The sequence below is a fragment of the Echeneis naucrates genome, chromosome 4, assembly GCF_900963305.1.
Source record: "Echeneis naucrates chromosome 4, fEcheNa1.1, whole genome shotgun sequence".
Taxonomy (NCBI): domain Eukaryota; kingdom Metazoa; phylum Chordata; class Actinopteri; order Carangiformes; family Echeneidae; genus Echeneis; species Echeneis naucrates.
The window spans coordinates 6,893,225-6,914,684 of record NC_042514.1 but is presented as its reverse complement, the minus strand read 5'-3'; the positions used below and the strand labels follow the sequence as shown (position 1 = coordinate 6,914,684).

Genomic DNA, 21,460 nt, shown 5'->3' with positions numbered 1-21,460 from the left:
TTTTTATACAGTTAAATTTGTAAAGCTCTAGTGGCTGAGTGTACAACAAGTATAGCATCTCGTTTTGTGTGTCTGACCCATTCCAGTAGGGTGGAGCTATTCTGGCTAAGAAAGCTAGACAAAGCAAAAACTAAATTAAAAAGATGCAGGACTTTACAGGTGCAACAACACCATGGGGAGAACAGTCTGGAGAATTTCTTCACAGCCAATATTATGTCGAAGCAGGAAGACCACAGGTGTGTGTAATAACATTAATGATAGCTGCTCTGCACCTGGAGGCGGTTCGGGTACTGTTATGGCTATTAGCCTATGGCTTACATAGCCATAGGTAATCGAGTTTCTTCCATCTGGGCTTTCCCTGCAGCTAGTGGACAAAACATGTGAAAATGAAGCAGTCTGTACAAGCCCACAAGGAGCTCAGAGGTCATGTGATCAGCTCAACGAAGCAAAAACACTGGTGTAAGTGAGCTAGGAGCTTCAGTGCTGTATGTTCTTGTATGAAGAAGTCAATCACACAGATTACAAAGGGTGAAGACACATAAATGGAATCTTTACAAACAGGCAAAACAAAATATAATTTTCCACATTTCTTTCATAAGAAAAATAAGCCTCACACCTGATTTAGCCATAGGCACCAATGTCTGTAACTGTGACTGGTAGAAAACTATAACCATGAAATAACCTGAAAATCACCATTAGTGGCTGCATGTTTTTTCTGGCCAAAGGTTCCTTCTGTGAGAGGGACACAGAAGGAACTTTAGATTTTCTGATAAAGTGTGCTAAACTGCCAAGTTCAGGGAAAAGACCAGTGATATTTTTACATGTAGATTTAATTTTCCTTATGAAGAATTACTTAAAATTTGACTTTAATGACACAAAATAAAGTGTTAGCTAAGTGGCCGCTGTGGCATTTTCTCTGAAGAGTGTACAATGTGGCACATTCCTTGTTGTTGTGTTGTACCATTTGTGTCTACACTGTTTTGTTAAGTCAGAACAATATACATGTACAACACAGGGGGGCCACAGTACGCAGATGTACTGGTCTGTAGAAACAAAGAAACCATGCCTCCAACAGCACACTAGAGAACACACATATTGTTCTAACTGTAGGTTTGAAATAATAAAAAAAGGCTTTATTTTCTACAAGGCAGAGGCTTTTAGGCTTAACAATTTATAGAAAATATGCAAAAAATAATACAAAAGACAAGTGTAATTTAAAATAAACTTTGTGATTTTATTGTTTTATACTTACTCTTACACATCATACAATCCTAAATCTTTAAAGAAAAACAAAATAAAAAGATATCTGGTGGTGTTTCTGGGGGACTGGAGTGCCAAGGGACAAAAACTACTGCTCTGTGAACATTGTAGATTTCCTTTCATGCCCCTCAAAGTCATCTCTTAAGAAAAAATGTATCTTTTTTTTTGTCTTTACTTCTGCAGTGAGCTGACTCATCACAACTGAAAGGTTTTGTCATTATTAATCAAACCCTTGCATGATGAAGACACTGATTACTAAAGGCTGTGCTAGAGTTGGGATTGAAAACATGAAAATTATATCAAAGCAACAGAAGAGAAGGAAGATAAACGTATATGTACTGCTTATATCTAGATTACTTAGGTATAGTTTCTGTATATGCTGGTACCAAGTCCTTCATCACAAGCAGTCAGTTATCCAATTGTCCGAAATCACATGCAAAAAAAGGCTGGGGGGTATTTTGATAAGTAACATGCTTATTGTGTAAATTATGGTGGTTTACATTCAAACTGCTCATGACTGCTTAGAACAAAAGGGGATGTGATATGAGCAGTCAATAGAAAACACCAAATGTAAACCATGAAATGCACATGATTTACAGAGCTGAACAATCATCCCAAGTAAAGAGCTATTTTATCTGAAGGGAGTGTCATTCTGAAAAGGAAAACTGTAGGCAATGTTATTATGTTGTGGTCCTCAACCAAGAAGGCTAGGTCTGACTAAATATTATGCACTGCAGGGAACTGAAAACTGCAGAGCTGCTCCAACCACAAGTTCCCCTAAATATGGACAGTTATTCTCCCCTAGCATAATTATTCCACAAGAATCCCCATAAACGCTGTCTGAATTAAAACATTTTTTATGAGTGGTGAGATGTAAGAGAAAATTTAATCACAGTTTTTTTTTTTTTAGATGACCAATTGATCCAAAGAAAACAGTACCTGTGTTGGCAAGCTAAATCACAAAGTTGTTTAAACATGTCTGTCATCATTACTAAGACTTTAATGTGAATTCTGGTAATTACCAATTTTCTCCATTACAGGCACCAAAGCCAAACACAGCTGAGGTCCAACATGATATTCTGTGTTCAAGGGTATTGAAGGGGGTTATTCATGCCCAACCCATTCTAAACTTGCTTCTTAAAAAAAATTAAAAAGGCATACTCTGGAAATTCCTACCGCGTTCATAAATATTTGATGCTCAAGATCAAGCAACATTTACAAGGAAAGCTTTTGATAATGAAAAGATGAAACCTCAATTGCCCTGCTACATCTCACAAGAAGCCTTTATCATTTTCAGTAATATTGCTATGCTATGAATAAACTTCAGTAACAGGATAAAAGCATTTGGGAGAAATACTGTGTAATTCAGCAAGATTAATAAAGCTCAGAGGGGCTTGTTAACCATCTGAAAAGTATTGATAAATAAAAGGCCTGTAGGAGATACTATCAGCAGAGCCAAGTTACTGACTGTACTTTGGACATGAAATGGGCAAATGTAAATAAACAGATAAAATTGTGAAAAAAATCAGCACAGTTTGTGGCAATTTTTTGGATAATTATGAGAAGCACTTTTATACACATAGTACTATTCTTCACCTTAGTCCCCCACCTTTATTACCTGGCAAAAATCTACAATAAGATTATACTATATGAATAGGAGCCATATGGTATTTACATTTGGGGGGGAAAAAAAACAACACTGTCGAGTCCTGTTAGCTTGAACCTCAGGGTTCCAGCCATGCATTGTGCGACTGCTGTGTGGCTTTTTAAACATTCCAGCTTCATTTCAGACTGTGCAGTCAGTTACAAAGCAGTAACTTTTATATTTGTCTGCACACATGCATGTAGGATAGATCTCCCTACAAGAAGCTTGCTAGAAGCGGCCTCCTTAGTAAGGATTGGTCTGGATCTGAGCACATTGAGAAGCACGGCACACAATTTTGCAGCAATGCAGCAATCTTTACGTTAGCTGAGCAGGTGTGTCAATGTGTAGAGTTAACTGTGACCTTAGTCAGTTTTCATTCGGCATGTGTCAGTGGTCTGCTGGTGGTTTGTGAAACATGGAGCTACCACTCTGACTCCAACAAACAGAAAAGAGAATTCAAGGAGACCTCGCTGCCCTGAACAAGAAGGCAATTTCCTCTGTGAGACTCTTACTCAGATCAAATATAAACTGCAAATGACCCACATGCTGAACAAAACTGAGTAGGCATAACACATCTTGTGCTCTGCAGTTGACACACTTTGTTGTGCTTTGTTTCTAAATCCAAAATAATGGACATTTTACTGCACAAATCTTAACTGTAACAGCTTTACTGGACTCTACTCCATCATGTCAGAGCTTGTGAGTTTTTTTTTCTTCAATGGTTATATCATCAAGATGGGATTACTTAAATATAATTGCAAAGGTTAAGTGCAAATCTGTCTGATTTGCTGACACATGCTGCCAATCCTCCAGCACAGACCAACCAAACAATAAAAAATAAATAGAATGCAATCACACAATTCAAGCTAACTACAATATATTAATATAGATCTTCTGATGTCATACGCTCATTAAAACAGAAAGAAAAAATATAATAAAAATAAAACACAGAATTCAATCACTCAGTTAAGTCAAGGTTCTCAGTTTCCCCTGCCCTGCCCTGCCCTGCCCCGCCCCGCCCCGCCCCACCCTACCCTACCCTACCCCACCCTCCCCTCCAACAACTGTTCATGCACTCAATATCAGTAAGTGATAAGTCATTATATCAAAGAGAAACAATTCTGGAAAATGCTGAGACTTGGGAGTTCAACCTTGGGTGATCCATAGAACAAAGGAGGAGGAGATGGGGAAAAAAAATGCCAATTTGACAAGAAGTTGACATCATTTTCAGTCTGGGAGAAAAAATTATAATCCAAAGCCCTTAAAAGGTCTTGCTGATAAACAAAATAACACAGTTAGGTTTTTTTCCAGCGCTCTTGACCCTCTATATTGATCTGTGTTGTTTTCCAGGTTGCAAGACATTCCTTAAAAGCTTACCCCTGTCTCATTTCAACTACCTTGCAGGGATTGTATAAAACTAATCCCCCAAATCGAGAAACAAAAAAGGGGTCAAATCATAAACTTCCCTCCCCACAACACTAATGTCCACACCAAGACCCTTTGGCTCTCTCCCCGACTCTTAAGCAAATGTGCACACGCACTTTCATACAAACAAACACACACTCACACACACAGAAACACTCAGGTTCAGCCGCAGTCACTAGTGGAGAGAGAGGGAGATGCTATTACAGGAAGTGTCTGGACAGAGGCTGCGACCTCACCACCCAACCCTGCCCATCTTAGACTAGCATGAACAAATGAAGCCATGATATCAGGTGTTGTCATCCAAGTCGCCATTGTTCAAATTCACAAAGTCAGAGTGACTTGTTTGCATTCAGTCCTCATAACTTCTGAATTTTCTCAGCCACCACAATAGGGTTCTCCTTGCGTATGCGGGCAGCAGCTGCACTCCGGTAATCATAGGGGCAGTCGTGTTTGTCAGAATAACGGTGAATGGCACAGAACAGGTTGCCGCAGCGACAGTCAAAACCTTTAGTAAAGAGAATCAAACAGGTTCAGTCTAACACAAAACAATTTGTGATAAAGATCATTGAGAGATTTCACATTAATGATTGTATAGAAGACCTCTGCAAGTTTAACATAGCCAGTAAGGCCAAGCATCATAGTTTGGGAATATTTTCGCTATAGCTTTTGAAATGAGCATACAAGTTTCTCTAAAAATGCATAACACTCATCAAAAAGTGTGAAACTGGGTAATGCTGCAACAGTGTGCTCAGCCTGAGTTTGACTAGGCCCTGAAGGTACCGCCATTATCAGTTCCATATACAAATAATTCTATTTGACATTAAAAAGAATCCCAGAGGCTCGTGTGAGGCAATACTGTTTGGCAAAGAAGCAGAGGCCGGGCTGTAAAATGCACCACTAACCTGCAGTATGTTGCTCTCTACACCAGAATAGCTGGGTGTGGAAAAAGAATTACACAAACTTTGGACTGTAGTGACATCTTGGATACGTAGGTTACAGACATCCAATGTTAAAGTAGGGTTCAAGTTATCTATAACTATGTCTTGGAGATCAGTAACACGCAGTCTGTTAGTTTTAGTTTACTGACAGGTGCTTACTAAAGTAAAAATGAAAGCATTTCAAGAAATACACGACTACTAAAGCTAGAATTACAGCCTAACACTAGTTTCAGGTCAGATCTTTTGACTAAGAGTCATATCAACTGTTGGGCAAAACTGTCATTATTGCTGTGTGAATTCTCCAGTTATGGGTAAAAACAAGTGAATGTCTGAAGAGATTCACTTCAAGTGCTCTTGAGTTTTTTCTTCACAAGGCCACAATTATGGCATTTGTGCCATTAGCTGACTGTTCTAACAACAACTGTGATATGCATTAACATCTAGATTTATTTATTTATTTTTTTTAAATAGGAGCACTATCACCAGCTTTTGACACCAGGCTCAATGTTTAAAGCCAGTAAACAGGAAGTTCTTTCTCTGAACCAAATCATCTTGAAACAGTTCACTTACTATTCACTTACCAATAACTTACTCCTCAAATGTGCCCTTTTCAGACAAGACAAGCTGGTTCATTAGTAGTATTTTTGTTTTGAAAAGGAAACGCTTGCCTTAAATTCACATGTGCTGTGAATTTCAAACGAATAAAGGTCAATTTCAATACTTATGTGGCACAATTCCACATAACAATTTGGACATCATTAGGCAAAAGAGCTCATCAAAAACAGTATTCCTAGTATGGTAAACAAACTCCTCATAATTTGATCTTAAAGTCTCAGCAAGCGAGCCTCATAACCTATAAAACTTTTAACAATACCCATAGCAAAGAAGAACTCTTTGTTCAGCACATATGTGCTCAGTGAAATTGCTCTCTTCCTTACCGGTAAGACCCACTTTCTTCCGGCACGAAAAGCAGCGGTTCTTTTTCTTGTTTTTATCAGGAGTTTGGTCACCATCAGAAGCCTGTGCTGCTTCCCCCGCTGGCTCTGGTGGGGAAAAAAAGAGCAAAGCAGTACAATGGTCACAAAATGAATCCATCATATACCTAATATAACAACAATACATGGATCTAAATATCTGAAGAAATAAATTAAAAAAACTAGTTAACTAGTAGTTAAATGTTTTAAGTGTTTAGGGTGTTTGAATTTGTAAGAATAGACGAATTCTCCAAATCTAACACTAATATTGGGAATGAATAGCGTTATATAGGTTCCAGGACAACACTTTTGGTCAAAGGTAGTTCTTTTGCCAATTGACCTGACACCCTTTCTCAAAAATAGGGACTGACCTCCATTTCTGAGAGTGACTCAGTTCATGTGATGTTTCATAGTGAAGTTTGGAAAAGGACCTCCACTTTCTGTAATGTTTACCTGTGCTTTTGGAAGTACCCTCCTCTTCTCCTTCCTCAGCTTCTGCTCGATCAGAGTCTACAGCTCCTAAATCCTGGGAAATGCTCATAGCGGTCATCTGTTGAGTTACTGGGCTGGGAGAACTAGGACTGATATCACACAAAACAAAACGAAACACAAAAACATTATAGATATATGAAAACATTTTCTCCAACTCAAAACTTTTGTTTACTTTCAAATGTTAGTGATGTACAATAATTTCACAGTTTATAAGCTCTTGAAGGACTATCACAAATACAACAAATATTATTTTTGTTTTGTTCTTGTTTTATTCTGTTATCGTAGCTAATCCAGTCATTTTGTCTGATGACTGACTACTAATGTCTTGGCGCTGCTTCAGTACCCTTGCCATAAACCACTCTGAGAGATGCTTTGGAGCTATCACAATCAATTTGAAAAAGCAGAGCAACCACAAACAGAAACAGCCAACACAAACTGTACAGTCATATTTATCCATGTTGCACACAATACATATTGGGTGCAAATCCCCACTAAAATTTTTACCACAAAACAAAACTTTTACTGAACTTCTTTGAAGACTTTCTGGAAATAAAAAAAACATTACAAATGGGTGCATTATAATGTGCGTCATTAGTGTTTTTCAAGAAACTCTGAAATTTTGACAAGGGTGTAATATTACACTGCAGTGCATTTACTTTCAGATGTAAAATCTTATCAAATTTCTTTCTTGTAATACTGTATGTCTGAAGTACCTGGTTCACAATTTTTTGGTGAATTTTTGGCTCTGAATATTTTTCTGATTTCAAGCAAATGACAGATACATACATAATAAAATCTACTGTTGGGTTATATAATGTTAGAAAAATATACTTTTAAGCAGATGAAAGAGCCTCAGAGTTCCAAAACATCTTTACATACTTGTTTCATACAGCTCACGTTCTTCATTATGGTACAAAGTCTATTTTATGACACAAAAATAATTATTTATTGGAATAGCCAAAGCAAATCATACAAGGGAACTAATAAAATGCCTAATTACAAAAAAATTATTTAGGCCTGCAAAAGTTATTCAACCCTATCCCTGAAGCAATTTTTAAAACCACAATCACTTAATGATCAGCTTTCTTTCAGTGTAAACTTTGAGCAAGATGGTGTTACTTGTTGCATTTAATATCCCAAAAAAAAAAAAACAAAACAAACAAGTAAATGACAATATAGGAAATTTAAATTTAAAAAGGTAACATTACAAATATGCTCTAAAATATATAGAGGTTGGCTCTGGCCTTGTATCGTGCTTCGCTGACAGAAATTCTAATGCATGCAAATATCTCAGGTTAAGGCCTTTCTGCAGCTCCTGTGCAAAATGAAGCTGGGTAGCTCACTACTGTTTATAAGCTGGCAATAAATAATAATAGAAACCCTTTCTGAAAGTCTCAGATTAATATTTAAGTAGTGAAATAAACAGTCATGAATCCTGTGCTGTTGTATGTTGACAAGTGAGAAGTAAATATGTGCACAAATTACCTTGCTAACTCTGAATTCTGGACAGGGAGGCTGTTGTACTAGTATTAATTGGAAGGGACTAATGAGAACACATTAGAACAAAATGTGCTGGAGCTTGTGATTAACTGAACTACTCATTATTTAGTCCATTAGGCATCATTTGCTTAACAGTTTAATCAAATGTCTGATATGGCGAAACATCATGTACAAAGTAAGGCCATAATTTCATTTTATTTAGTCTGATCAGCTTCTTCGCATTTCACTAAGAGCAATGAAAATGTATTGATTATTTTACTCATTGAGAGACATCAAAATTAAAATGGACTCACAATGCTTTAGTGTTCCAACAATTAGTACAACAGTACAAGGAGCAGCAATTATCTTGTCGACCAGTGAACATACCTGGTAGTTTGTTCCTCAGGTGGGGTGCCAGCATCCTCTATACTTGGCTCTGAGGTTGTGCTCTCCACAGTCACACCAGCTGAACCTGGTGATCCTGCAGGTGATGTAGCAGCTGTGTAAGGGGGAAGGGAAAAAAAAAAAAAAAAGACATTCTGCTCACAGGAACACACAAACTGTTGGTTTGGCCCTGAACTTAATGTGAAGTATCGCATTGTATTCCACTCATTGTCTGTCTGTCTACCATGATAAAGGTGTTTTGAATTAATGTGAAACAACAGATGGAGATGTCACTCTCTTGCTTTCTGATGCCATCGACTAGGCAGCTACTGCTACCTCTGTTCTCCAACCCCTTTTAGCAAATTCAAGCACCCAACCCCTCCTCCCCCTGTACGGTTTTTGAGCAAACCCCCTGTTCCAGGTTCTTTTCTCTTCTTTTTTTTTTCCCCCTTGACTTTTCAGACCTATATTCAGCTTCCCCCCTCCTTTTAGTAGGTCATGTCTCCTATCTTCCTACCTTTCTCTCCCGGGGGGCTGGATCGCCCCCCTCCCTGTTGTCTCTGCAGGTGTTCCTTGTAGCAGACCGAGCACATGCCGTTGGTGCGGGGGTTACCATAGAAACCGCATCCCATAGTGCAAAGCATTGGCACCTGCGTCTGATTGGTCTCCTGAGCCATGCTTTGACAGAGGGGGTAAGGGGAGTGGGAGAGGATAGTCCTGAAAACGGGGTTGCAGAAGTTAGAGAAAAAAAATTAACAGTCCCTTTTTGATCACATTTTTTTTTAAATTACTTTTTAGCTAAAAGAGCTTGGAGACTGGCATTGGAGCATGAGAGTACAGTTGGAGCAAAAAATGTGATTTCTTTGTGAGCTACAGGTTATGACCAGCGAATTGTAGCTGCAAATAAAAGGTTGTCAAGTGGGATCATAGCGTTTTCACATCAACAAAAAGTGAATCCAAACGAGATTGTGACAAGATAATGGCAAAGTCCAGTGCTGCCACAAAAAAAAAAAAAAGAAAAAAAAAAAAGACAGCATTGGGCTTTGTCAACCTCAACTGAAATACAGCCCAACAAACATAGAAGACAAAAAGAATATCTGACATTAATGGCAAAACGTGACATCAAATCAATACAGTAAGTCAGTCTTAATGATATAATACTCGTCCTGTAGCATTGGGCAAATGCTTTATCAAGCTATGGATTCGTGAAAAAAAATAGATGTACTGCTATGAAAACTACATATGCAGGATGTCGTACACAACTTAAAGAAAGAAATAAAGTTAGAGTTTACGAAAAACGAACCGACGCAGCTTTCTTCCGCCGCACAGGAAGATGCTTTGGTCAGTACAAAGTTATCAAAACAGGAACATTAGCTAAGACATGTCCTCACAAAAAAAAAAAAAAAAAACTTCAGCAGTGCCATCAAATGAAACGCTGACATGGCACACGGTAACACTACATGGCTCACAATCCGGCTGAACAACTTACAGCTGACTGTCCCCTGAGTTTGTCCGCAGCAGAAAACAATCGGCGTCCTATAGCTTACACAGCTCAGAGCAAATACTGTAACATTAGCAAACAGCCTCGCTGGACGTTTTTGTTTGCCCGACACTGCATACCAACGCAAAAGAAAAAGAAAGTCAAAATTCGCTCAGTAGCCTTTCGTCAAGGTGTGAACCAAGGGAATTAAAAACCCTACATCACCCATAGCAACGAAGTGTAAACATATCGGGCGTTTTAAATCGAATAAACGCTGGTGTTAGCAGGCTAACGTTAGCCTAGCTGTTAGCATAGCTAACCAACCAGCCAGCCCCCCTCCAGAAAACACACGCACACACATACACACACATATACACACAGAAAAAAAAAAAGAAACCGGAGCGCTTCGAGACAGCGTCCGAGCTGAATTTAAAATCGGTCGCACCACGGCGGCAGTGTCTGTCGGTGGTCCCGGTGGGGGGGGGACAGTACCTGAAATGTAAGGTACCGGGGACTGTCGACGACCTTTGGCTTCAGATCGGAACAAGTTGCGTTGCCCAGCAGAGCGCGCGGCCTCCTACCCAGCGCTAGCTCCCGACATTCGGAACAACGAGCATGACGTCACCCCCAGCATCTATTCACACTGAAGCGAGCACATCCCAAAATACACACACACACACACAAAATCACCACAACTTAAGAGTCACACACCAACGGCGCATTTATTGACATATCACATACCATCGGTATTTCATCAGTTGCTTCCATTATACACTTCAAGCATCACAGGCAAAAAACACTGAAATTAAAACTGTAGGTCTAAAATCTAATTAGATGCATTGTTTATAACGAAGATGCATGTGTGTGTCCTCTATGAGGAGTTTAACTTTGGCAATAATAAAAAAAGAAAAAAAAAAGAAAGGGGAGGGACCTAAATGTGATCTACCAATACTCTTGATATTATTGTCTTTTTTTTATTGACACTGATAAAAGGTTTATGTTGAATATGTGTAGAATACAGCATGCATATCGATAAAGTGCAGAAATGTATAAATTCTCTAAGGCCACAGCTCAAGGCATAGAGTAATGATTAAACTCTGCTAACATTATCATGAATGTAGTGTTGGTGAATAGTGAGTAATGAAAGCGACATTGATCAAATCTGTCAAAGGCATTTTTCCCTAAAGCAAATAGATATGAGTGCAATTTAAAATGGCCCATCTAGAGTGCATATCAACCTTGATTAAAAAAGGCACGCAAAAACAGCTTGAAATCTAGTTGTTTGGACTATCCTGCTTTGTTGGCACAGCTTTCTCAGGCTTTTCAGTAATCTGAGGGGCAAATGGTCCAATCAGCCAGTTGAGAGGTGTGTTGTTCAGCAGATACTCCATGACACCATCCAGAGACTGTTGAACCTGGGGGCAAACACATATGAGTATTACGTGTCTAACAGTTTCATAACCATCTATGTAACCAAAACAAATATTTGCCTTAAAAATACACTAATCTTTATATCTTCCCATCTTTGTGGATGGTAAATATTGAAGGTTTAGCTGCACATAAATAAATACAACAGAAGGTTGATTGTCCCAGTTTAATATCTTGAACATCATTGAAACATCACTGAAACCTCAATACCAAACTATATTTAATCAAGCTGATACAGCAAAATGAAACACTGTGCTAGAGACAATATAATACAATTAGTACTTGAGCCAGGTGGTGCCGGCTCCGCTCCAGAAGGGGGGGTGTGAGGGTTCTGGTGTTTCCCAGAGAGGAGTGCAGGTCCTCAGCTGATGTCCTTGCTCTGGTCAGCTGTTCCTGGACTGCACCTGGCAGACCCTGAGCACTCGAGACCACATTTGAGCATGCTGACCGGAGCTGGTCGCTCAGATCACGCACCATGGTAAGGGTCCACCATTCCATTTTCTGTGGGTGTTAAATGGAAATAGGTCATCTAAAATAATGAATACTGGTGTATTAATTAACTTTTGAATGATGGTGAATTACTGCAATCCTGCATTATTCATCAGGGGAACTGCAATAAAATGGCAGCCTCCAAAATGAAAGATCCTTGTGTTATTTCTTTCCTTTTCAAAGAAATTCAAAAAATATAGTATTTTGTTCAAATAGTATTCCAAGTCATTTTATGGTATATGTGTACAATACACGTCCTGTGAATCTGTTAAAATACACAGATAATCTAGTTAGAAAACATTTGTTCAGTTCCCAATTGCATCGACCCTGACCTCTGATTCATTTTTGGTCCCCTCTGGCTCTGACTCAGTCTGTCCAGCTCCAGCCTGCTTCTCCTTCCACTCTTTCCAGCGCTGCAGTAGCTGTTCTGGGGCTCCTCCTATCTGGTTGGTGGCAGCACCCAGGCTGGACCGGGCACTCTCTAGCAGGTCCAGAGTACTGGTAATCTGAGCCACTGCAGCATAGCTAGTATCCCTGGCATGTCTTGCACGAACTAACGACTGCTCTAGAGCTCGTTCCTGGACCTTGGCAGAAAGTTTCCCCAAGCGAACAAAGTAACTGGGGCTGTCTGATGGGGTAGTCATCTCACCAGTGACAGGTTCGGCTATCGCAGCTGAAAGACAAAATGTTATGTTATAATAATCACTCAATATAAATAATCACTCAATCAATCAATCATATTTTTGAAAATGGCTTCAGCTGTGAGCACACCAGTATAGCAGTATATATAGCACTGTATGTTATATTTGCCAACTTTTACAAGAGATACGCTCACAACCATCTGTGAGATCTCTTGATTTTTCTTAGTTTGAACTTGTGATTGGATAAACTAACAAAACTTATTGTACGCATGGTACATTCTGTGTGGCACGAGTAAGTGAGCATGTTCGGACTGATGGATTGAGGCTCAATTGGATGCCTGCTTCTGTGCCAGCTGGTACATCTGTTCCAAGTCAGACTACTTGACTTTGACAGGGTTAAAAGTACATGTGCCCAAGAGAGACAAAAAGAGCGGAGAGTCACTTCACTCTCTCCAGTCATCGTCTGTGGAAACTAAGAGGCTTGCAGCATAACACTGTCTCCCGATGTCTGGGTTAAAAGCTTCTTTGTCGGGTCTTTTGGCCTTTGCTACAATAACCTTTGAACAAATCCAAAATCTGCTGAGTACAACCATTATGGCGCTTCACTGCTGTCACTGATTACTGCTGCAGGTTAATCCCTCTCATATCCATAAATCAAAAAGCGGGATGGTTACTGGTACAGTGGAGTATGGTCGGCTGTCATCGTAACATGACATCACAGGAGCAGGTGTCAAAGCTGTGAGTGTTGGAAACTGTAGGTGCTTCATGGGCCAAGTTAACAGAAGGCAAGTTCATTGGAATGCCCTGCCTCCCTCTCTATGAATAGCACCAGCCATTGATGCTGTCGGATCCAGCAACTGTTGTACAATAGAACACTTTCATCGTAACCACCCCCATCACCTTGTCTTGCCTTTATAATGTTAATTAATCTGGACGGTCTCATAAAATTTGCTGTTTCATCTATAGATCAATGATAAAAAGACTGAGCGTTGCCAACTGACTCGCTCAGCGAATGGTAAAGAGAGCTGTACCACTGCCATTTTCATTCTCCTGATGCTGATTCCAATACCTGAAATCATGTATTTGTCATTTCTGTGAACTTAACCTTTGGCTTAAACATTTTAACAGCAGCATCCTACTGACCCTATATGACTATGATATGAATACATGCATGAATGCTCAGGACTTTCTCTATTCGTTATCGAAACTGACCGCATGGAATTAAAGCCTTTCCAGTATAATAAGACATTGCCAAAAAGGCATGGACATTTTGATTATAGCAAAACATTATACTTGTCATGTGAAATGAGTTTGATCTGTCACTCTGAAAACATAGCTGCTGATGGAGCAAATTTCTATGTAAAGAGTGAAAAAGAAGTGATTTCCTGGAAAGCCACCATTTTATCTGAATGGGAAACTTTTAAGTGAATTGATGATAATAATATTAATAAATTATACCAGATGAGTGCATTTACATACCACACAGTTGCCAGTACCCAAAACTGTTATTTAGGCAGTATTGGAGGCATCGCTCATACAAGTATCAGTATTGGAACAACTCAATAGGATGAAAGCTCTCATACATTAATGATGGAATAAATCAAGTAAACAACAGATTGCCAAACACACTTTGAGTGGTTTTTCTCTCTCTCTCTCTCTCTCTCTCTCTCTCTCTCTCTCTCTCTCTCTCTCTCTCTCTCTATATATATATATATATATATATATATATATATATATATATATATGAAAATGCACTAGAGTGATATAAGTGATATAAAGAGGATTGCTGAAATTTTATATGCTCCTCGAACATGTAGTTGAAAATTGATGGAGCACCACTGTTATGTACTTTTCCTTTGACAACGTGGGACTAAATACTATTTACATGAGCAAATGTGAAAAAGCCCTCATGAAAAATGGTGCACACAACAAATCCTTGAGGTTGAAGGAACAACATAACACAAACACTTTTGTTTGTGCGATGAAAAACTTAACCACAAACGAAAACCTAGAGTAACACAGAATATCATTCTAAAACAACTAAATTTCATTTGACAGTACTTTGTGGCCAATAACACTTTTGTTTATTATAGAAGTGAAACAGCTCTGTTTTAATTAGTAGCATAGGATAACGTGTTTGTTTATGATCATCTCTGATAAAATCTTGAATATCTGGCCACTCATCAGCCCAACTCAATTAATAAATTGAGCCTTGTTTCAGCTTCATTTGAGGCGACTGTCAAAACAACACCTGTCCATACCTCAACAGGAGACATGGATTTATCACCTCCCTGGGCTTTTAGGGGATAATTTTGTTTTCCACATTTATGATACTACTGACCTAGCTCCCTGTCCGTGAGTGGTAGGTTCTGATCAACCCAGTTCTCGGATCGGCTGAGGGCCAGGCCCATCCCACTGCTGACCATCTGGCCCATCTTGGTGCCCATGACAGTGCTGATGCCTCCGCTCAATGCTGCCCTGGTCAGCTCGACACCACCCATCACAGCTCCCACTACAGCATCTTTGGTGCCGGCCACAGACTGGTACACCATTCCGACTGCGTCCGACACCACCTGAAAAACAAAAGAGCAGGTTATGTGACAGTCTTGGTGACTAATGGCGGCTATTATGTATTGTGGCAACACAGCTCCTTTCCCATCTACAGCTCTGATATATGACATTTGAAACCACTGGTCTACAAGGAGCAGTTGTCAGATTGAGTGAAAATATAAAGGGTGTATCAGTATGAGAAGTAAAGTTTTCTTTTTTAGCAGTGTATTGTCTGGCTAGTATATAACTCTAGCCATAAACTGTATCAAAGGAATAGGAGAGCGACTGTGATGAAATCATGTGTATTTTCAAAGGTTGTTTGTCTGCAATGTAACCCATGGATGAATTATTTTTATTCAGGGATAGCAATAAGTATTCACTTTTATTGTAAAGTGTAAACATTGTTGCTATGGTTACCCTACAATGTAAATCAACTGCTGCCCTGATTTAGAAAGCTGCTTAATGACCAGAGCTGCACTGTGATACCAAAATGTGCAAGTGGCAACAAGCTGTAAGAAAGGGCCAGTATAATAGTGATTAATGGTGAAATCAATTCATCCAAATACACAGGAAAAAGGAGCATTTGGAAAAAAACATACATACTTCGCCACGCTATTTCTGTGTCCTTCTGACCTTGTCGGCTGGTTGGTGAAGAATGGGCAGCTTCTCCTCCATCTTTTCCAATCCTTTCAATGCATACTGGTTTGCTGTGGCAACTGAGACACACGACACACAAAGACGAGCGATGCACCCAAGATAAAAAAAAAAACAAAACTGTTTAATGTTCACTAAACAGTGGAAAGTGCTTTAATTATTTCTATGAAACTCAGAAGAAGAAGCTTATTTTCATTCTTATGTTCTATTCAAGCCAAGAGGTAACAAGTGGACATGACATTCTTTTATGGAGCATTTCAATGCTGTCATTGCACATATGTTGCATCATATTCTTCACAGGGGGAAGAACCTACGCTGCGGTTCTATAATGTCCAATAGAGGTTTGGACCCAGTGGTGGCAGCTGCTCCCAGGGTTCGGGCTCCACTTTCTGCTGCATCCATCACTCCCTTTAGCAAGGGCACATTGTCTTTGGTGCTAGTGTAGGCACTGGAAACCACCCCACAAGCTGAACTGACCAGGGGCAAGTTGCTCACTCTGGAAACAACATTCTTGGAAAAGTAGAAAAAAACAGCATCACAGTCATCGTGAAGTCATACAGATTGGGATGTGCTGTACTCGCTCTATAAGAAGCAAAGCTCATTTCAGTAGAGAGGTTAAATGTTCTGCCTGAATTCCCCACAGCAGCTTATCAAAATGGAAAGATTTTAAGCATCAAATGAGTTCATAATATGCCTCTGGTGTCATCTGTGTCATTTTGGGTCAAAGTGCTGCTCACCTGCTGGCCTCCATTAGCTGCTTCTGCCTCTGCAGCTCCACTCTCATTAGTCTTCCCACTGTCTGCCATTGTGACTGCTGGATTCAATATCTGACACGGAATAAAAAGTGCCAGAAACATGAGATTCAATTCACATTGCTTGGCATGCATGATTAAATACATCTCTCAGATATTCTTTGCTTAAATGCTTATATGCTTTATCTCATATGCCTCATGAATCGCTGTCTTGTAAGACAGTGCATGTGGCCAGAAAGACAACTTAGCCATGTTACATTAATTTGTCAACACGATGATGCAATGAGTAAGAAACTCCACTTAAAAAAAAAGGGGGCAAAAGGGTGAAGCCAAGCAAACAATTCAACTTTCTGTGTCAAAGTAAAAATATTGGATGATGATATATGTGCAATACAGATTTTTTTTTTTTACTACATGTCTAAGGCATCTAAATTTAAAATTTGTTCACAGAAAGAGGGCTAAATAGCCAAAGTTTGGTGGGCAGATAAGTTCAGGACCCTCGAGCTGCTGTCCTCAAGGTGATCCATGGTTTGTATTAAAGTTTCTGTATGAATAACACAGAGGGATATTAAAGTGATAAATTATGAAGAAAAAAAATGTTCTAGTTGGAAATTATGGTTCAGAGTCAAAGAAAAGTCATGAGTAATGGAAAGAACTGTGTACCCACTGGAGATTGATTGTCCACCAGTTCACATAAAGGCAGGCAGACAGAATGGACCTCTCAGTATCATTTATCATGTATTTTTCAAGTGAAAGCTATTAAATAGTACCACACTTCTACCAATGTAAAATATTCCTTTAAATGAAAACTAGGCCAAAAGAATAACTCAACTGAAACGCTGTTTCAAATAAAAACCTTACCCTTCTATTGTAATACATGAAGTAAAGTTAAATGTCATATTAATTCCTTAAGTGGAACACAGCAAATGTTAAAATATAACCACAATTTATTCGATCAATGTTCTAATTATATATCTAGGTTTTATTCTTCTTGAAGTCATGAGCTGTGTCGTTTTTGAATTAGCACAGGCTCAAGTTTCCTCGTCCAATGCATTTTGCCTTGGAGGATAAAGCCTATCACGGGGAAGAATAATATCAAAAATAGCAGCGAACAGCCATCCTGGTTTACCAAGTGCCAAAAGGATGTTGTCAGAACAGCCCGAATCTCAAAAATATTCAATTTATTCTCACAGACGATAATCAAATATTCATATTAGAGTGTGAGCCAGTGACACAGTATCAGTATATGCTGTCATCAAGTCAGACTCAATTTGTGGAGAAAACAAGCATAAGGAAATGTTGGAATTGAGCACCTCAAAATAAGTCATGCGAAATCCCACTATTATCATCAATCTGGAAAATCATTTTCAGATGGCTCAATTGTGACAGCACGTGCGTGAAATGAGGAGGCGCATTAGCAGACAGAAAAGACTCTTTTGTAGGGAGGATCTTTCCGGTTCCCTTCTGCAGCTCACAACATGTGGACAGCATTTGTCTGTGTTCTGCCAGATGGCACAAAGAGACAAGAGATGGTCTCCGACCCACCTGTTTTTTACTGCAGCACTGTTGACAAGCGTTTGGCCGGGCTTGACCTCGTATATAGGGCAGGTGAGTCATGGAATGACATGACCCAAGGGATCGGAGTGAAGGAGCAGCACACACAGAAACATATCCGACCACCTGCAACCTGCTGCCCCTCTGCAGTTAATGTTTTACATAAATGAAGCTGCGTCCACCTGATAGGAGGACCTTCTGACGGAGAAGCAGACCTCATAACCAACAAACCACGGATGACCTTTATACTAATTCGTTCCACACGTTCTTTCAGACCTCATCACAAATACAACACCCTCTGGCGATTTCAAGACGTCTTCAGTCCCGGATGATTTCATTAATTTCTCAGAGCTGTGTGATGTTGTGCACTGCATTTTGTTGCAAGAGCTTGGTTGAGAAACTTGTTTGTCTCCTTTTTTTTTTTTTTCCCTGAGACAGTTGATGGGATCTTGACTGCCTTTATCACAAAGCGAGTTAAGTCTGATACCATCCTCGCTGATATCGAGTGTGACATGAACCCGAGATAATTTTCTGAGGCGCAGTACATATTATGAGGAAGCCAGTTGTGCAACACAACACACAAGATGTTTTAGACTGAAATTATCATCTCGCTGACAAGTGATCCCAGTAGAGCACTTTAAAAAGACTATCTGGTCTCTTCAAGCTTCACTATAAGATTATTTGTTGCAGTTTACATCTACATCATCTTCTTTCAGAGCAGAGAAAGCTGTAATGCTCCCCTTTGGAGCTGAAACACTATGTGACCTTTGATATTTATGGACATGCTGGTGCACCTCCAGGAAACTACTGAGACAACTGTCATGACATGGCATGAAGGACAGCAGCGGAATGAACCAAAAGAGAGATCATGACTGGAGGGTGGGCTGAAGGAGCCACATCAAGGATGCTAATGTGGACATAACCTGGAAAAAAATGCACTAACCTGAGAAGTTGGAGGCGCTCTTAAAAAGATAACGCCTTTTATATTTCAGTTTTATGTAAAAATAATGTGGAACCATATCAGTGATGTCAGATTCTGCTCCTCCTTGGGGCCCTGGGATAAATGGATAGTAGATAATATATATAAAAAACAATCTCTTGAGCAAATCTATGACATTTTTTCCCCATTATGAAACACTAGATACTTCATTTCCTAAAGCCTCAAATGAACCAATCTGAGAGGAAAGATGCCATGCACCGGCTGAGGTGCTCACAGCTCATGTCGACACAGGATATTGCTTCACTTTTAACGCCTTGACATCATAACGTCTGATAAAACATGCTCCGCGTTGGCCGTGGCCGGGATGTCCAGTTTTTGAGAAACTGGGAAGAAAAAAATAAATAAAAATAAGACATCACTGCAAAAGTGCATGGATGGGTTCAGCGTGATAACCCTGCTCTCCAGAGGATGGTTCCCAGCAGCCCACAGAAATCCCACTTTAGCTGCTGTTTGACTCTGTAGAGGGCGCACTATTTAACGTCACTTCTTCCAGGTGTTGGTTGGTTTGAACTTTAACCCCTCCCCAGAAGAGGAACAGGGGGACTTAACCAGGTAACGAAATTCACTTTAATAGTTTCCTCCTAATTTGATCACAACTTCTGCTCTGGCCAGACGCAGCAAGTAAGTAAGTAAGTAAAGTAAGTTTCCTCAGCTCTCGACGGGAAGTGGCGAACGCAGCTTGAGGGGCGGGTTAGTTTACCTAACTTTAACACGTAAAGAAAAACAAAAGGCGTCAAGAAAAACAAAAGAAAAAGAAGCGGACACTGAACTCACCGGCGGCCTGTCGCTCCTGTCGTGAAAGCAGAAAGTCGTCTGTGTTTACCAGCTCAGTGACAAGCTGCAGCACGCAGATCTGAGAGGCGGAGAGACAGACAGAGGGGATTGTCTCCTCAACTTTAAACCAATTAAATCCCAGCACAGGCGGCGGTCAGTGAAGGCAGCACTAACTTGTTTGTATGAATTTGTCGTGTACTTACTTCAACGACAGACCTGAATGTGTTATACCTCAATGCCGAACCGATTAACAGCGAATTTATTGGAGTAATGGGTCATGAGCCTTGGATGAACATATTGGATTTTCGGGCAAATTTGGGTAATTTATCGTGAATATGTTTTTTCTTTCCTCTTAAGGCTGGCTGATTAGCCTTGATCGAGATTTGCACTCTAGTTCATCATATCATAAATTCACAGACTGCGTGAATTAATTTAATTTATGAACAGTGCTGAAGTAACAAAGTCCATTTTAATGGGTCTTTTGGTATCTGTTTACTCATATAATATAATAATATAAGAGATATGATATAATATCATATCTCTTCTTAACCCCCCTGTCGGTATGACCTTGTTTATATAATATGTAGTAGTAGTAATATGGATGTCTAGTTTAATCCATATTACTGAACCGATTTGGAAGTCCAGTTGAAATTGTTTAATACTGGGCTTGGCGGAGGTTTACACTCTTCTAATTCACAATTTCACAAATTCATAAATTGTGTACAAGAATAGATTCATCAAATTTCTGTGTATAAATGACAAAGGACATTCAACTGCTGAACTTAAGTACAATTTCCTTGAGCGATGTTCATTGTGCACTACTTTTTTTTTTTTTTAATGTAGTTTTATGTCTTCTTCAGTCCCTGTCATGTTATACAATGCTCTTCTACCTTTGAAAACCCAGAGAAGAAAATCTTCTACTATCTTTTACTATCTCACCATTCGATTCAATTCCAAACGATTTGATTCATAATGATTTCTGCTTCAATCTGTAGGTGTGCAAAGGATCCTCGTGATCTACTCCAGTCTGCTTTGCAAGACAGGATGACAAATGGAGACGTTGAAGTGTCTTTTTCACATTTATTGAGTTTTAAACATTTATCCATACTTATGGGATTGTTGCATAAAAGCAATATCCCAAATCGTTTAAGTAACAAAAATAAAAGTGTCTCTTTATAAAAAAAACAAAACAAAACAAAAAAAACCCTTGCACACTGTGAAGCTCACATCAAGCTCTGTCTTCCCGGGCATTCAGTAAATAGGACCTTATAAAATCTGCGATCAAACTGCCCCCCCCCCCCCCCCCCCCCCCCCCCCCACAAAAAAATGACAAAATAAAAAACGAATTCATTATAAACACAGAATAACTGAACTAGCCGACATTTTACATTAACGTTTTTTTTTTTTTTTCCCGGAATAAAAAGGAACTTATCTGTTGGAAAACGTTCAGAGGGGGGTCACTAATAAGGCACACCCCCTTACCCATGGATCAATAAATAAATAAATGAATGAATGCGGTGACTTGAGCGTAGTGGGTGTGG

At 39.5% G+C, this 21,460-nt stretch overlaps 2 protein-coding genes across 4 annotated transcripts; both read right to left on the bottom strand.

Annotated features, from left to right (window-relative positions):
- Positions 1-3,960: 3,960 nt before the first annotated feature.
- LOC115041846 (AN1-type zinc finger protein 5) lies at positions 3,961-10,696 on the bottom strand. 3 transcript variants are annotated; one of them, XM_029499687.1, is made up of 6 exons: positions 10,570-10,696; positions 9,115-9,314; positions 8,601-8,712; positions 6,696-6,823; positions 6,207-6,311; positions 3,961-4,835 (listed from the first exon to the last, which is right to left on the bottom strand). In XM_029499687.1, the coding sequence occupies exons 2-6, from the start codon at positions 9,272-9,274 to the stop codon at positions 4,687-4,689; spliced, it is 654 nt and encodes a 217-aa protein (XP_029355547.1). In that variant the 5' UTR covers positions 9,275-9,314; positions 10,570-10,696; the 3' UTR covers positions 3,961-4,686. The 3 variants fall into 3 exon arrangements, with proteins under 3 accessions (XP_029355547.1, XP_029355548.1, XP_029355546.1); XM_029499688.1 differs by having other exon boundaries at positions 8,601-8,694; XM_029499686.1 differs by lacking the exon at positions 10,570-10,696 and adding an exon at positions 10,087-10,539 and having other exon boundaries at positions 4,687-4,835.
- A 77-nt stretch (positions 10,697-10,773) lies between these two features.
- On the bottom strand, positions 10,774-20,026 carry plin3 (perilipin 3). The gene is made up of 8 exons (XM_029499893.1): positions 19,920-20,026; positions 16,577-16,666; positions 16,154-16,349; positions 15,819-15,901; positions 14,977-15,208; positions 12,327-12,667; positions 11,788-12,006; positions 10,774-11,492 (listed from the first exon to the last, which is right to left on the bottom strand). Exons 2-8 carry the CDS (start codon positions 16,643-16,645, stop codon positions 11,352-11,354), a joined length of 1,281 nt encoding a protein of 426 aa, XP_029355753.1. The 5' UTR covers positions 16,646-16,666; positions 19,920-20,026; the 3' UTR covers positions 10,774-11,351.
- Positions 20,027-21,460: the final 1,434 nt, after the last annotated feature.

What these genes read in the sequence shown, in the direction of transcription:
- plin3 (XM_029499893.1), bottom strand. Translation starts at nt 16,645, where the DNA reads ATGGCAGACAGTGGGAAGACTAATGAGAGTGGAGCTGCAGAGGCAGAA. An exon ending in CAGCTAATGGAGGCCAGCAG is followed by an intron (nt 16,350 to 16,576) that starts GTGAGCAGCACT and finishes TACTTTTCCAAG; the next exon opens with AATGTTGTTTCCAGAGTGAG. An exon ending in ACTCACGGACAGGGAGCTAG is followed by an intron (nt 12,668 to 14,976) that starts GTCAGTAGTATC and finishes TTTGTCTTTCAG; the next exon opens with CTGCGATAGCCGAACCTGTC.
- LOC115041846 (XM_029499687.1), bottom strand. Translation starts at nt 9,274, where the DNA reads ATGGCTCAGGAGACCAATCAGACGCAGGTGCCAATGCTTTGCACTATG. An exon ending in CCTGAGGAACAAACTACCAG is followed by an intron (nt 6,824 to 8,600) that starts GTATGTTCACTG and finishes GTGTGATATCAG; the next exon opens with TCCTAGTTCTCCCAGCCCAG. An exon ending in GGGTACTTCCAAAAGCACAG is followed by an intron (nt 6,312 to 6,695) that starts GTAAACATTACA and finishes TTTCCCCACCAG; the next exon opens with AGCCAGCGGGGGAAGCAGCA.